This window comes from Glandiceps talaboti, chromosome 10 (assembly GCF_964340395.1).
Source record: "Glandiceps talaboti chromosome 10, keGlaTala1.1, whole genome shotgun sequence".
In the NCBI taxonomy this organism is placed as follows: domain Eukaryota; kingdom Metazoa; phylum Hemichordata; class Enteropneusta; family Spengelidae; genus Glandiceps; species Glandiceps talaboti.
The window spans coordinates 11,441,907-11,455,271 of NC_135558.1; the positions used below are offsets into that span (position 1 = coordinate 11,441,907).

A 13,365-nucleotide genomic window follows, 5' to 3' on the forward strand; every position below is an offset into this window, starting at 1 on the left:
ATCGAGATTCACAATTAATTTACTAACTTATTGATTTCATTTGTGAATTGTTCTTGTCAATTATTTAATCGATTTGTATTTGTGACATATGGAATGTGAACTGTATTTTTATTTATTTTTTTTAGAGTAAGCTCACTTTGTCAACATTTTCCGTAAACAAGCCCTACTTTTCAAGCCGTTCAACTTGTGAAACAAATCGTAAACAGGGAAAGTAAACATTAGCATACGTCATTATTTGCATATGGTACCTCTACGTCACACAACGTTATCACGGCTGTATTAATTATGCAAATTTAGGTCACACCTCCGGTAAATTGAATTGTGGGAATAGACGTACAGCGTTGTTGTATCACTTTTCATTGCTTGATAGTTCGCTCACAAAACGCTAAAACCTTTTGATATTGGCATTTCTAGAGAATATTCATCAAAATTCTCTCTGAAGACTGTTTTTACATTGAATGGAAAGTGACGTTTTCAAAGGTGAGTGAATTTAAGCGTACAGTTAGTTAGAAATCACAACGAACGTAAGTTTGATTGAGAAAATGTTTACGTACTCGCGTTGATAGTAACTTGCGGCCTTTCTTAGACATGAATCCAGTGAAATACACGGTTTGTTATTGCATATTTTACTTCTTTGTATTTGGGGATTGTTTTACGAGCTGTTTCCCATGTCAGACAGTAAGCGTCAGTGAAAAATGAAGACCGTTTATGTGTAGGTCTGTACACTTGAGCTTCCTGTTAAACGAACATGGCACGTCCTTGGATTAAGACATATCTGTTCAGAAATGATACTACACGAGGCCCGTGCATTCAATTTATCACCTGTGTTGTCAGAATCAACTAACACGTATACAAATCTTTCTTTTTCAGTTATAGATATGATGAAAATACCAAAACAAGAAGAAAACGAGGTACGTTTCTTTGACAATGTTTGAGATTTCAGTCAGTCAAGTACGAACGCCATGTTTGATGTGAAATTACCACATTGCTTGGCACTGGCAACTACGCAAACACATTGCATACTCACGAGTTATTCGACGGATTTCGTTGAAAATTCTGTCATGAATTTAGTTGGGTGTTGGTATGAATTGATAGAATTTTTGTCGGATTTCGGGGTGTATTTTTTGAGAAATCGCGATTTTCACCTCTGTTGCGACACGTTTAATTTCGGAAGTTTAAAAAATCGTACAGTTGCGTGGTTGACACTCAGCTATCTAGAGAACTAAGTAGTAGTTTCCCATAAAAATTGGTCAGTACATGCATATAGGTAATTTCTTATAAGTTGCAAAATTTCAGCTCATTCTGTCGAAAATTGACGAAAATACGGCTTTTTGTCGGTCACCGAGAACGCCTTCCTTTCTTCTATCATTTGGCGGCCATATTGTCGAATTGTTGTTGTCCCAGTTCGATATGGACATTCGAAATGTACATAATGAAGCCTGGTGACCATGTGTAGAATTCGTTCTCATCTATGACAAAGACACTGGTGAAAGATCGTTTATGATTACAAACTTTCAAGTTTCAAAATAAATGTTAAGTACATAACGTTTGTCACCTGAAATTGTATGATGGAATATGGGGAAATATGCCAAGTGCTAACATAATAAACCATAAACATCGGCTATCAAGCGACATGGAAGAACAATACGAATGTCACATCGAAAGGCTTTTAAACAGTCTGTGCTAAGAATATCACATGTAACCATCAAAATACTGAATCTGTTTGAAGGAAAACGCGTGAAAAATAGTACGAAGCTTTGTTGACTATTGAGAATGTCAGCCTGTGTCATCCTATCAATCGATCGAAGCTTATTTTAAGCCACTCGTTATTCAGTGTTCATTCCAACAGTCGGTCACGGCGATTCTAAAATCGCCGCTGCCGTATATGTACTGATTTTCAATGTCAAATACCTCCCCATTTCTTACAGTATACTAGGTAGATGTTATGTTAGATCGTAGCAGTTTGGCGATAAGGTCAATTCATAAATTATACTGGACCATGTTACATTGATCGTTGGCTTCCTTTGATAATACGTATGGATATATGGGTTTCAGTGTCAGCGAGCTATTGCTCAATGCTGCTGGGTAACATTTGTGTCGATCATCTCATGATTTAAAGTTGTTTTGATGTTCAGCATTATGTTGTCCTTATGAGGGGGGTGACCTGTGTTGAGATGGGGGTCCCAGTGTAAGATTTCACCGAGTCTAAATGGTAGCAGCTGTGTTGGGTAGATGCCAGTGACCTATAATGGCTTCAACACACCAGTACAATGTCCAATAGATTGGTCTGTAATGTATTCATGCTAAACATCAGAAGTGTTTGCTAACGCTACAAGGTCAGTCCTGCTGTTTGAAAATAACAGTTACTGGAAAGGTTGTAGAGTTGTTTACTATATATGTTAACATGGAGGAAATAATGTACAGGAGACGTGTATGTGGATTTCAAATTGTCAATGGAAGGCTTCCATTTCATTTATTGTATCATTATATTTACATGTAGCTAACAGTAACACTTGGGGTGCTGTAGGCCGTCTTGATCTTTACTTATTTAAAACACAAGACATGCTACTCAATATGAAAAAATATAACTGACTGTGAGCTGGTGCTTCATTTTGTTGCATTGGTTAAAAAACAATCCATACAGATACATGGTCTCAGTGTGACCTTTTGGTAAATAACAACTGTTCACATAAGGTTTTGATTCTGTATTTTACAACTATGAATGAAACAAACACCAAAGACAGATGCTATGTTAATATGTCTCGGAGCCATGATCTGGCATTCTTATTGGTCACCATGGCAATGATGTCCTCTTATTTTTATATTTATACTTTCCCTCATTCTGCTTCAGTTCAGAATACCAGGTTTGGTCAACCACATACTGATCAGCTCTTCTTTCCTGGCAATCGATTTTCTATATTTCTAAACAAAAATTTTGCTGTCTTCAAATGTTCTCATGTTTTCAAATAGATAGATTATTTTGTATGTCGTCATGTATTTGACATTCGTAGATACAATACCTTTAAACATGGGTGAAATTTTGACAAGTGTCACAATGAAAGCATGGTGTTAACGGTGTTATGTCACTCATTTTCTTTTCCAGCATTACACACCACAGCCAAAGAAGAGGCGGACTGTTGCTGATTTCAATATGTTCTGCACATGGGTGTTAGCATACGAAGCAGAACAACAGGTCAGTGTACTTGCGTTGTTGTTGTCACCATCATCAACATGGTCATGTCCATATTCACAAGCCGTTTTCCTTCGTCTTCTGCGGTTTACAACATCAGAATTTAGTGAGACAACACTCAAGCTGCAGAGCTGATACTCATAGAAATGTCCTCCATTGATTTCAATAGCTATGCAAATCATATTGTCGGATCAGTCATTGCTGCTGCGAGTGTGATGCCCTTTGTAAATGAGATTTGTCATGTGTAATGTTGCACTCAAATACCTCCATTGGACTGCCTGATTAATTATGCATGCATGTTACCATATAAGGACTGTGTTAGTCATGTGTAGTGTGGATCTCACCATGTTAGTGAAGGGGTGTTGAGTTGTAACATGAGGGGAACAAGTATGACCCAATTCCACTTTGTAAGGTCATGGAAATTATAATCTGCATTGTTTGTTTTGTACAGGAACTTTCGAGGAAAGGAAGTAGTAGTCCACTTGATAGTGGTGGAAGCAGCACTGGTAGTTATAGTTGTGATTCCATGGACAGTCTTAGTAGCTCAATCAGTAACAGTAGTAGTAGCTCAAGTTTAAGTGCAGCCAGTGACCTCCCTGATGGTGAGTGGTATAGTCTTCATATATATTTCAAAATCATGTTGTTTTGTACACTTTTTGTACCCTAAATGCTAAAATTATAACTTGGGGAATTTAAAAGGACAAGAACAAAATATGTATGGCGTATTATGACTCAAAATTTTTATTTTGCATGCATGCCAACCGACATAAACACAAAACATTGCTTCCATGAAATTTCTTATTTTCACATTCTGAAGTTCTGATCCCATGAAAGTGATGATTGCAAAGATGTCAATTTTGTGTCAGAACAAAACAAGAAAAATGTATCATAATTGTCATACGAATTTGAGTTCATCTTGTAAATCCACCTATTATTTTTTTTTTCAATTTCAGAGGACGACTCGCTGGACTTGGTGACATGTTATTGTACTAAACCCTTTGCTGGTAGACCGATGATAGAATGCTCAGAATGCAATACATGGATTCATCTGTCGTGTGCAAAAATTCGCAAATCTAACATTCCAGAGGTTTTTGTCTGTCAGCGGTGTCGAGATGCCAAGCACACAATTAGGCGGTCAGGGCGTGTTCGCGGTCCCAAGAAGAGGTTTATTGAATAGAATATTACATGGACTATTTAGATATAACAGAAAAAATACTCACAAAAAGATAACAGATTTTTTCCAATTATTTTTTCAACTTCCATGAAGTCTGACTTTTAACAAAAGTGTCTATAGATTTTTTGCACAAGGAGATTTTCTTATTGGGTAGATTATACCTGCAGATGTTATCACTTGAAAACCTGTATGTAAAACAGTTTGTTTTTTTAAGTTCACCACTCTTGTATTCACCAATGGTACGCTAGTCTTTGATTCAGCATGACATTGTCCTTTGACATATTTTGTATGAAGTCCAAGATTGCTTATTGACAGCCACCATGGCAAAGTCAATGTCAACTGACTTGATAATAGACGTAACATAAACATTAGGGTTCTCCCCAGCCCCATGGGGAGAACTGGTTGGCCATTCACGAGATATGTTAACATAAAATATTGTCAGTTACCATTTACAATGAAATGCATAGCTTATGAATAATTTAGGGTAACAATGAAACTAATTGGATGCATTTTGTTAAGGCTACTTTGCCAGAGTACCAGTCGCTGCCAACCAGTGTGGGGAGAACCCTGAAACATCTTGGGCTGTGATTTTTCCTCTCTACGTATCATTGTCATAGTGGTGGTACTTTGTATATTTTCAATCCTAGTGAAATCTTGACACCATTTAGTCCATAAGTTTCTGTTTCATGTAATATATTCTTTTGGTAATTATTTAAAGATTGGGGATAGCATAAGATTTCCAATTGTACAGGAAGCAAGCAAATACCGTGATCTACCCACAGTTTTTTCGCCGAAAAATTCTTTATATGTAAATAATTCTATACGATATTATACTGTAGTTAGAATATGAATTGCCATTCATTGTGTACATAACACCATGCTAACCAACAATCTAGTCCCGTACTGTCCTCTTCTGGGATGGAACTTTTGCTGCATTTTGGGAAAACAAAACGTGTCTTTTGTTGATAAATATGGAAACATAGTTTGTAAAAAAAATCAAGATTGTAGGTAGCTCAAAAAAATCATCATTTTCAATCTTAGTCAAGTTTCCCATGTTATCATTTTAGCAAGGGGGCATGACAGTATTGCTTAGAAAAGTACTTTTCCATTTTTTCTGAACATTTTTTCCTTATAATGTGTAAGTGATATGTACAGTGCAGGCTTTATTTGAAAGTGAACGCTTTATATCCTGAAACATGTTTTTTTCTCTTAAAGTCTGTGCAAATTTTAATTTTGGCTTGCTGACTAGGTCAGTGGCATTGTAAGGGTTATTTGGCATCTGTCTATCTGTGCACAAGGTCTGATCTAGCTCAGTAGAGAGAGTCTTCATCAACCGACAATTTAATTTTCAGGGTCTGTGTGATCTGTTGTTCAATTGGTTCATAACATTTTAAAAGTACAGCAGTTACCATAATGTCATAGTCAATTTAAGCCATCCGATGCAACTTTTTCAAAATTTTGGGGATAAAACTGTCTAAAATGAAAAAAAAATCTGCCAATAAAATGTTTGTCTCATTATCAAACCAGTATTGTACAAAGATAAATTTATCAAAGGAATATTGATGTTACTGAATAAAAATAATGAAAAATAAATGAAAATTCATACGCAAGGTGAAAACATGTCAGTAAAAAAATGAGAGAGAACCATACTTGACACAGTTTCACAATAAATGGTTGATGTGCAATAAAGAACTTGAAACAAACTCCAAATTTAAAACGCTTTGGTCTTTCTCGTTTACCTGAGAGTTTGGCTATAAAGCTGTGATGGACTAGTTACTGAAAACTAACACTAAAGGAGCCTCTATGGCACATAGTACTAATTTGTGAATGTGAGATACGTCTCCATACCAGCAGTCTGTGTTGTCTGTAAGGTACGTCATGATGGGGCACCCTCACATATCGGTCAACCCCTTTCACTGATAGAGTAGGTTGGTGAGGGTAAAGGGACATGGTGTATCTTACAGTCTACAGTCTTTCAGGGTTCTATAGTCTGTTGCTATGTAAGTCAGATAAGCAAATAATTGACTTGAAATACGTGAATCAACTACTTTTTTGTTTTTTCATCATCGGAACCTTCTCTGCTGATCTTGACAATGTTGGACAAAGGGTAGTTTTAAAATGCAGTAACCCTTTGCACCCTTCTAACCAACACTATGTTAAGTAGAATATTGAATTCATATCATTATTCCTAGGTGTTGGCTTGAGATGACATTATCAAGATCAGCCAAGTGAAGGTTACATGTTATCACAAGATAGACAGGTGCCAAGTTGCTCAATCCCATTCTGTATGGGGTTTACTTTACCAAAATTTGATTTACAGAGTAAACGCACAGATACTTTTAAGTTTGTAGAAAATGAGACATCAACATTCAGTTATGGTCAGTAGATTTTTGGTAGACTATTTTTTATCCTGACAAAAAATGGGCATACATACATATGTACAGCTAGCCATTTATGTTGTGTACATATCACATCCATCTATACTTTCAAATAAGAAATCACTGCCTGATGCCAATTCTTTTAACAATTGGTTTCAAGTTATGTGTTTTTGTTTTATTTTATTTTGATTCAGGGGATTTCATGGTCAATCCTTTTTTTCCTGTCCTGAATCATCAAAACTATTGATGGTCTCCGTTGAAATAAAAATAATACGATTTCTGCAAAGTGCATAATGTGTTGTGTGAATTTCCTGAGCATCTTATGCTAGGGTAGGTGTATAGAGTGGTGACATTGTCAAGTCGTATTGCCAAGTCTCTGGACTAATCTACGCTATGTTTATAGCTTTAAATGCAGTGTTTGATTGTAAGATCTGCTTTATTATCATCAGCTGTAGACAATGAGAGAGTAAAAGAAAACATCTTGCATGATTTATACACAACAATTGTCAAACAGCAGAAACTGACCAAGTATGTTTATTTTGCATGAAATGATTGTCTCAGCACATGGTGATGAGAATGTGTGTGTTTGCTTTACCGATATTTCTTGAACATCCAACAGAGACTCAATGTGTGTAAGTTACAAGTTGAGGCTTCCACCTATGTTTGTGAGTTGATACATATAAACACGACATTCAAGGGGCATATTGACCAATCACACAGTGTTATGTTGTGTTGTATTATGTATGTACATCATTACCCAACTGTAAGGAGGTATAATTTTGTACGTTTCTTTGACTTCCAACTCTACATTTGAAGGTTAGTATAAAATGAATGTTTATTGTTTATACAAATGTCTTCAATTTTCTTCTGTACCTTTGTGAGACATGCAAGTGTAAGCCATCTATATTGAACAGTGTTTTTTGGTTCTAGGAAGTAAGTTGGTAAATCTGTCTACCACGGTAGTTCCAAAGTTTTTTAACCATGGTACCCCATCAAATACATATACAGTAACATGGTATGTAAATTACCAACCCCATCAAATACGTACAGTAACAGTAACATGGTATGTAAATTACCAGTTTTACTATAAATCTGAGACTCAGAATGATCCGTTGTTTGGTTTAGTGAGTGTATACAGGAGAACACACAACAACAAATCCTTTGATCTAGTTTTATGTCTTACCTTTCAACATGTACCAGGTTTCAAAACCTTACCAAAGATTAGACAAAGAAAAAAAATTGTGTGCTTCTGATAGCTCGACCAATCCTAGTTTACGCTACCAACCCTAAACACATTTAAAACAAAAAAGTTAAGAAATACTTCTTGACCTTCATGTATGTCTGTTTTCTTTCCCCAGTCATGTCTACACATTTCATCAAACTATCACAGAAGGAGTACTCTGTTTGTTTGTTTGACTTTATTTAAACTCGATAAATTGTTGAGCCAAAGGCTCTTTTAAAGTGGCCATATGGATGAGAATTTGGTATTTATTTTGGATTTTTATTTGATAAAACAGCTTCACTATGTTTTTCTACTTGAAAAAATAATGTGAAATAACATATACCAAGTCCATGTTCACATCTCAATAAACTGTAAAACATCAAACAATGTGTAAAATGTTTGTTATTGTACGTACAATAACAAACTTTTTACACTTTGTGCATCGTTTTGCAATGTATTGAGTTATGAACATGGACTTGATATATGATATATGTTATTTTTTCAAGTAGAAAAACATAGTGAAGCTGTTTTATCAAATAAAAATCCAAAATAAATACCAAATTCTCATCCATATGGCCACTTTAACACAATGTCGAGTAAGGGAAATTTACAATATTTACATTAACATATACAGAAAAATAAATTATGACAAATTAAGAAGTGGGCAAAAAACAGTAATAATAATAATAATGACTGACTGACTGACATTTTGTTTGTTTTTAGGTCGAAGCAATATTTTTCAAAAAAAAATAAATAAATAAACAAATAAAATCCTGACCTACCTACCCTATTTTCTGAGACCATGTCGGAAACACACAATTATTATTTTTTTCACCTGAACCATAAAATAACGGTATTAGTAAATGTGTCAGTCATATCATAGACCCTCTATCAAATAGAAGTATTGACTGTGGAGTATATGTTATTATATAGTACAGTATATTTGGCACAAGATGGGGCATAAGACTACATATGAAATGTACATAATCTATAACAACAACAAAATAAACAATTATAGATATTAACATTGAAGTATAATTATAAATATTTATGGTGACTTATAAAACAATAGGGGAAAAATTCTAAGAATTTGTTAGACAATAAAGTTATACATTTTCCTAGGTTGTTAGCAATAAACTCATCCCTCCCAGTGTCCATAGTTTTTAAAAAATATATATTGACCTTGGATCCTATCACTCCATGGGCTACACAGTCATTGTCATCACATGATCCAACAAAATTGTGCAATACATATAGTGTATATGGTTAGAAATTGGACTGGGTGTTGTAACTCATTTTTTATACTAACACTGATAGATTTTTAAGGAACAGCTGATTGACCTATGAAATGTCAATATCAATATGTGATGTACAATTCATGGGTACAGCTGCAGCTGCAGTCCACAAAAATATCACATTGTGCACATATATTTTTAGAATGAACAGGTTCCAAATAAATATACACCTATGTCCATCATTTTCAATCCATCTGTTATTCACCAGTACAGTCAATATCCAACATTACCACTAATATTCAGTGTGATTATAAATGTAAGGGTTCTCTCTGGGTTCTCTTTACTTGCTGGGGCAGCTGCGCGCAATGCGTTTCGGGAAAAATACCAATGTTTCAATTACGCATGCTCACAGAGCATTTCCGGTGGGTTCGCCGAGGAAGTGTAGCATAAAAGATGATAGTCCACTAATATTTTGACAGGCCTATTCACGCATATTGCCACACAAAATGTCGCGATCTATGATGCAAACACAGCAGAAGTTAGCTGAGAAGCTAACTATCATCAATGACAGAGGAGTTGGTATGCTTACACGTATTTATAACATCAAAAAGGTGAGTACGTTTAGCTTTAGTATTTACAAATTTAGCGTACCCGGAAGTCCTACGCAGGGTGTTGTTTTCTTGTATTACATTTGTGTACTTTGAGTTCGTGACTTGTCAATATGAAAAAAAACTCACCACCTCTCTTCCGTTTTCGCCCAAATTCCGGAAACTGGTTAGTTTTGATGATAAAATTAACAAGGAAGGACTGTTCATAGAAAAAGAGAAAAAAATACACGTAAAGTTGTGTGATGTAAAATGATACGTGCATACATTTGAGCGTACACATATAGTATACATTTTGTATATGGCTTCATAACAGGAACTTTGAATTGTTTTTCACACCTATGTAATAACTATTCGTTTTGCTGGATTGGGTGCCACAGTTCAGACTAGTCTCAAATGTTGATATCTAGTCCAGTTTGAATTATGTTTCATCCAAATTTATAGATATGAATATTTGTTCACTATTTTAGATTATATTTGTTTTGTCTTTTTCATGTTTTTGTGCCTTAGGCTTAAATAATCCCCCAGAATATATTACGTGTACTAAATAAATAAATTCATTTTAAAATTCACAAAATTGTAGCTTGTTATAAAGTTATGTAGGGTATACAATGTGGCAATATGCCATTGATGTCCTAAATGTGATGTCAAGTACTAGTATTTGATATGGTTCCTCCTAAAATGAGTCTGTCAGTATAAAATCGACCCATTAAAATAATTCACATTGTATAAAAAGTGACAAGTTAAAATCAATCACTTCCAATAAAACCAATATAAATATCATATATTGAATGATATTGTATATATCATATCTCAAAGTTAAGGATATACAATTTTGTGAAATTCTGGCCTTAATTGGGTATAATTTTAAACTATAAAAAAGTACAGTGCATTTTCAATTGATTTACATATAATTTTCACAAGTTTGTTTATTTGTTCCTACAACTAGGACTTAATTTTCTTTGACTTAAAAAGTTATTTTTCAATCCCAGGTCATCACATTAGTGTTATCTTAACATGGGGTCATTCTTTTGCTTTATACCAAGTTTTTCTATATCTCTGCTAAACAATCCTTTTTACATGTAGATTTTAATCCTAATCTAAAGATTTTATTCCTAACTGGAAGTGAGCCTTTAAAGGCAAATGTTGGATTGGGATTAAAGTTTTGGTGTGAACAGTTTTCTGGAAGATTTTTCAAAAATATTTAGTCCTTGATAACAAAAAACAACCTATGTACTTCATATGGCTGCACTGATGAGATAACACAGCTAGTCACTCCAGGATCTATGGAACATATTACCCTCTAAGCCAATTTGACACACCACTGAGACACATACAATTTCTAGTGACGCACCAAAATTTGGTGTTCTCCTATCTCTTGCTGTGTGGTGACTCACAAGAAATGCCAGATTTTCTCATTTTGACTCACAACAACATTTGGCTATCATTAGAGGGAACACTGCTACGGACTAATATGAAAACCTTGGATTGAATCACCTGAGTTCTTCAGAGAAGAGGCAGCTGTATATAGTGTAGCTGTAATGTGCTGCGAACATATTTATTTGAGTCTCAAAAAATTTTTGGCTGAGAGACAATTTCTGTCTTTTTGGCTATACTTTATTTTGGAGGATAAAGCATTTTGACTATACTTCTGCGGGTACAAAGTTTTTTATCGTAGGTAAACAACATCTGACTGTACATGTAATTTATATAATATATGTTTTGTTTTTAGGCCTGCCAGGATGCTAAGTCGAAACCTACGTTTCTATCAGATAAAGCTCTAGAAAGTAACATCAAGTTTATTGTCAAGAAATTCCCCAATGTGGACAGAAATAGTCACGTAAGTATCATACATTATCATAAACATAGTATATGTCTTATAATATGACTCTAGCCCTATATAGCAGCTAGACTAAGTTATTGCCAATCCATTCAAGTCAGCTCTAAGACAGGTACTAGGTAGCACATTGACAAATCCAATCTGATGAAGATTCTACAACTGTGTTTGACCTTGTCAGGTCACATGATCCTTTTGACCAAGGTCAGCAAACTCATATGTGAACTTGAAACATTCTGATCATGTAAGACTTGTTAAAATGATACCGAAAACAATAAAGTAAAGTTCTGACAAATTAATGTTTTTGTCATACTTTAAGAAACAGTTTTATTGACCAAGCACATATTTTATATTGTTACTTTTACAGAAAGACCTAGGACCAGTTACTGCTATCAAGAATGACATTGTTAAATCTTTGTCACTCTATTACTTCACATTTGTTGACCTGTTGGATTTCAAGGTAAGTCACATGATCAATTAAGTGGCACTAACTGTAACTTGAACATTTTTGAAACTTTTGATAGATATAATTTTCTCTCAATATTGTACTCCATGAGATGTATATGGAATTATCTGTAAGTAAGCATATGTATAATACGCAGTAACTGAATGTATGTTATTTTTGAGAATGGTAAGAAAATGTATGATTTTGTATTTTACAGTATAAACCCTAAAATCAGCACCTCCATCAACCAGAACACATTGAATTGCACATAAAATGTAATCATTCACTAGACATGTTGTGAAATGGTGATTGCTATGACTAATAGTGTATGACCTATAGCTTGTGCCTTGATATCAATTAATGAGCACTACTCTATATAGGTATTGAGGTAAATCAAACTAACATGTTGACGTGTTCAAAACCAAGCTTTCACTTGTGATTTAAACCTGTCCCTATTCTACCTATGGATAAAATCAACTAATTAACAGGTACAGTCAATGTCTTTTAATAAGTAATTGAACAATTTTTAATGAATATGTCATTTTTTGCTTGATGAAAAAAATGTCCCAGTTATGGCCAGGCCAGGTTTAAGGCAGGGGATACAGCGGAATTCAATTTTAGCCGAACACTTATATTACAGATTCCCAATCCTTTAGTTCATTTTATTATATTCACATGCAGTACAGAGGATTGACAAAGTTTGTTATTATTGTTATTACTATTATTATAATTATTATTATTATTATTATAGGACCATGCACAAGAACTGTTGACAACAATGGATGCTTGGGGTGTGAACTTTGACATTGTAAGTATCCTTCCAGAATTAACAATTGACGGTAACCATGGTAATTGAATATTAATTAGAATTCCTTCCTTTTAATTAATTATAGTGCAATTGTTGTGCACTGTGCATCATTCTTATGCAGCTTAAAAAAATTCTGACTCTGAAATACATTGATTGGTGAACATTACCTTTTCAATTTCTGCCATCATATAAGTTTTTGATATTCGTGGTCATAGAAATGTTGTAATTATTGAGTGGGCTTTGCATTGCAGACAACCAATTTTGATTTGACCAGAGGTTATTTAGATCTGATGGTCACCTACACTTCATTGATGATGTTACTGGCAAGAGTTGATGATAGAAAGGCTGTGTTAGGATTGTATAACTATGCCTATGAAATGGTCAATGCTAGCAGGTGAGTAATATTCTAGTTGGCCATTTTTACCTCCCGTAAGGGTATGGGAGGTATTAAAAGGGGGATGTCTGTCTGTG

At 34.5% G+C, this 13,365-nt stretch overlaps 2 protein-coding genes across 2 annotated transcripts in view; both read left to right on the forward strand.

The window, feature by feature from the left end:
* The first annotated feature begins 299 nt into the window (after positions 1 to 299).
* On the forward strand, positions 300 to 7,032 carry LOC144440786 (uncharacterized). The gene is made up of 5 exons (XM_078130170.1): positions 300 to 480; positions 871 to 911; positions 3,104 to 3,193; positions 3,642 to 3,792; positions 4,144 to 7,032. The coding sequence occupies exons 1-5, from the start codon at positions 459 to 461 to the stop codon at positions 4,365 to 4,367; spliced, it is 528 nt and encodes a 175-aa protein (XP_077986296.1). The 5' UTR covers positions 300 to 458; the 3' UTR covers positions 4,368 to 7,032.
* Positions 7,033 to 9,630: 2,598 nt separating this feature from the next.
* The window catches only part of LOC144440548 (nck-associated protein 1-like), a 29,944-nt gene continuing 26,209 nt past the window's right edge, over positions 9,631 to 13,365 (forward strand). Inside the window, exons 1-5 of the mRNA XM_078129928.1 lie at positions 9,631 to 9,810; positions 11,537 to 11,644; positions 12,009 to 12,101; positions 12,838 to 12,894; positions 13,146 to 13,288. Of these exons, the coding sequence (XP_077986054.1) occupies positions 9,706 to 9,810; positions 11,537 to 11,644; positions 12,009 to 12,101; positions 12,838 to 12,894; positions 13,146 to 13,288 (506 nt within the window). The 5' untranslated portion in view covers positions 9,631 to 9,705. The remainder of the gene's footprint in view (positions 9,811 to 11,536; positions 11,645 to 12,008; positions 12,102 to 12,837; positions 12,895 to 13,145; positions 13,289 to 13,365) is intronic.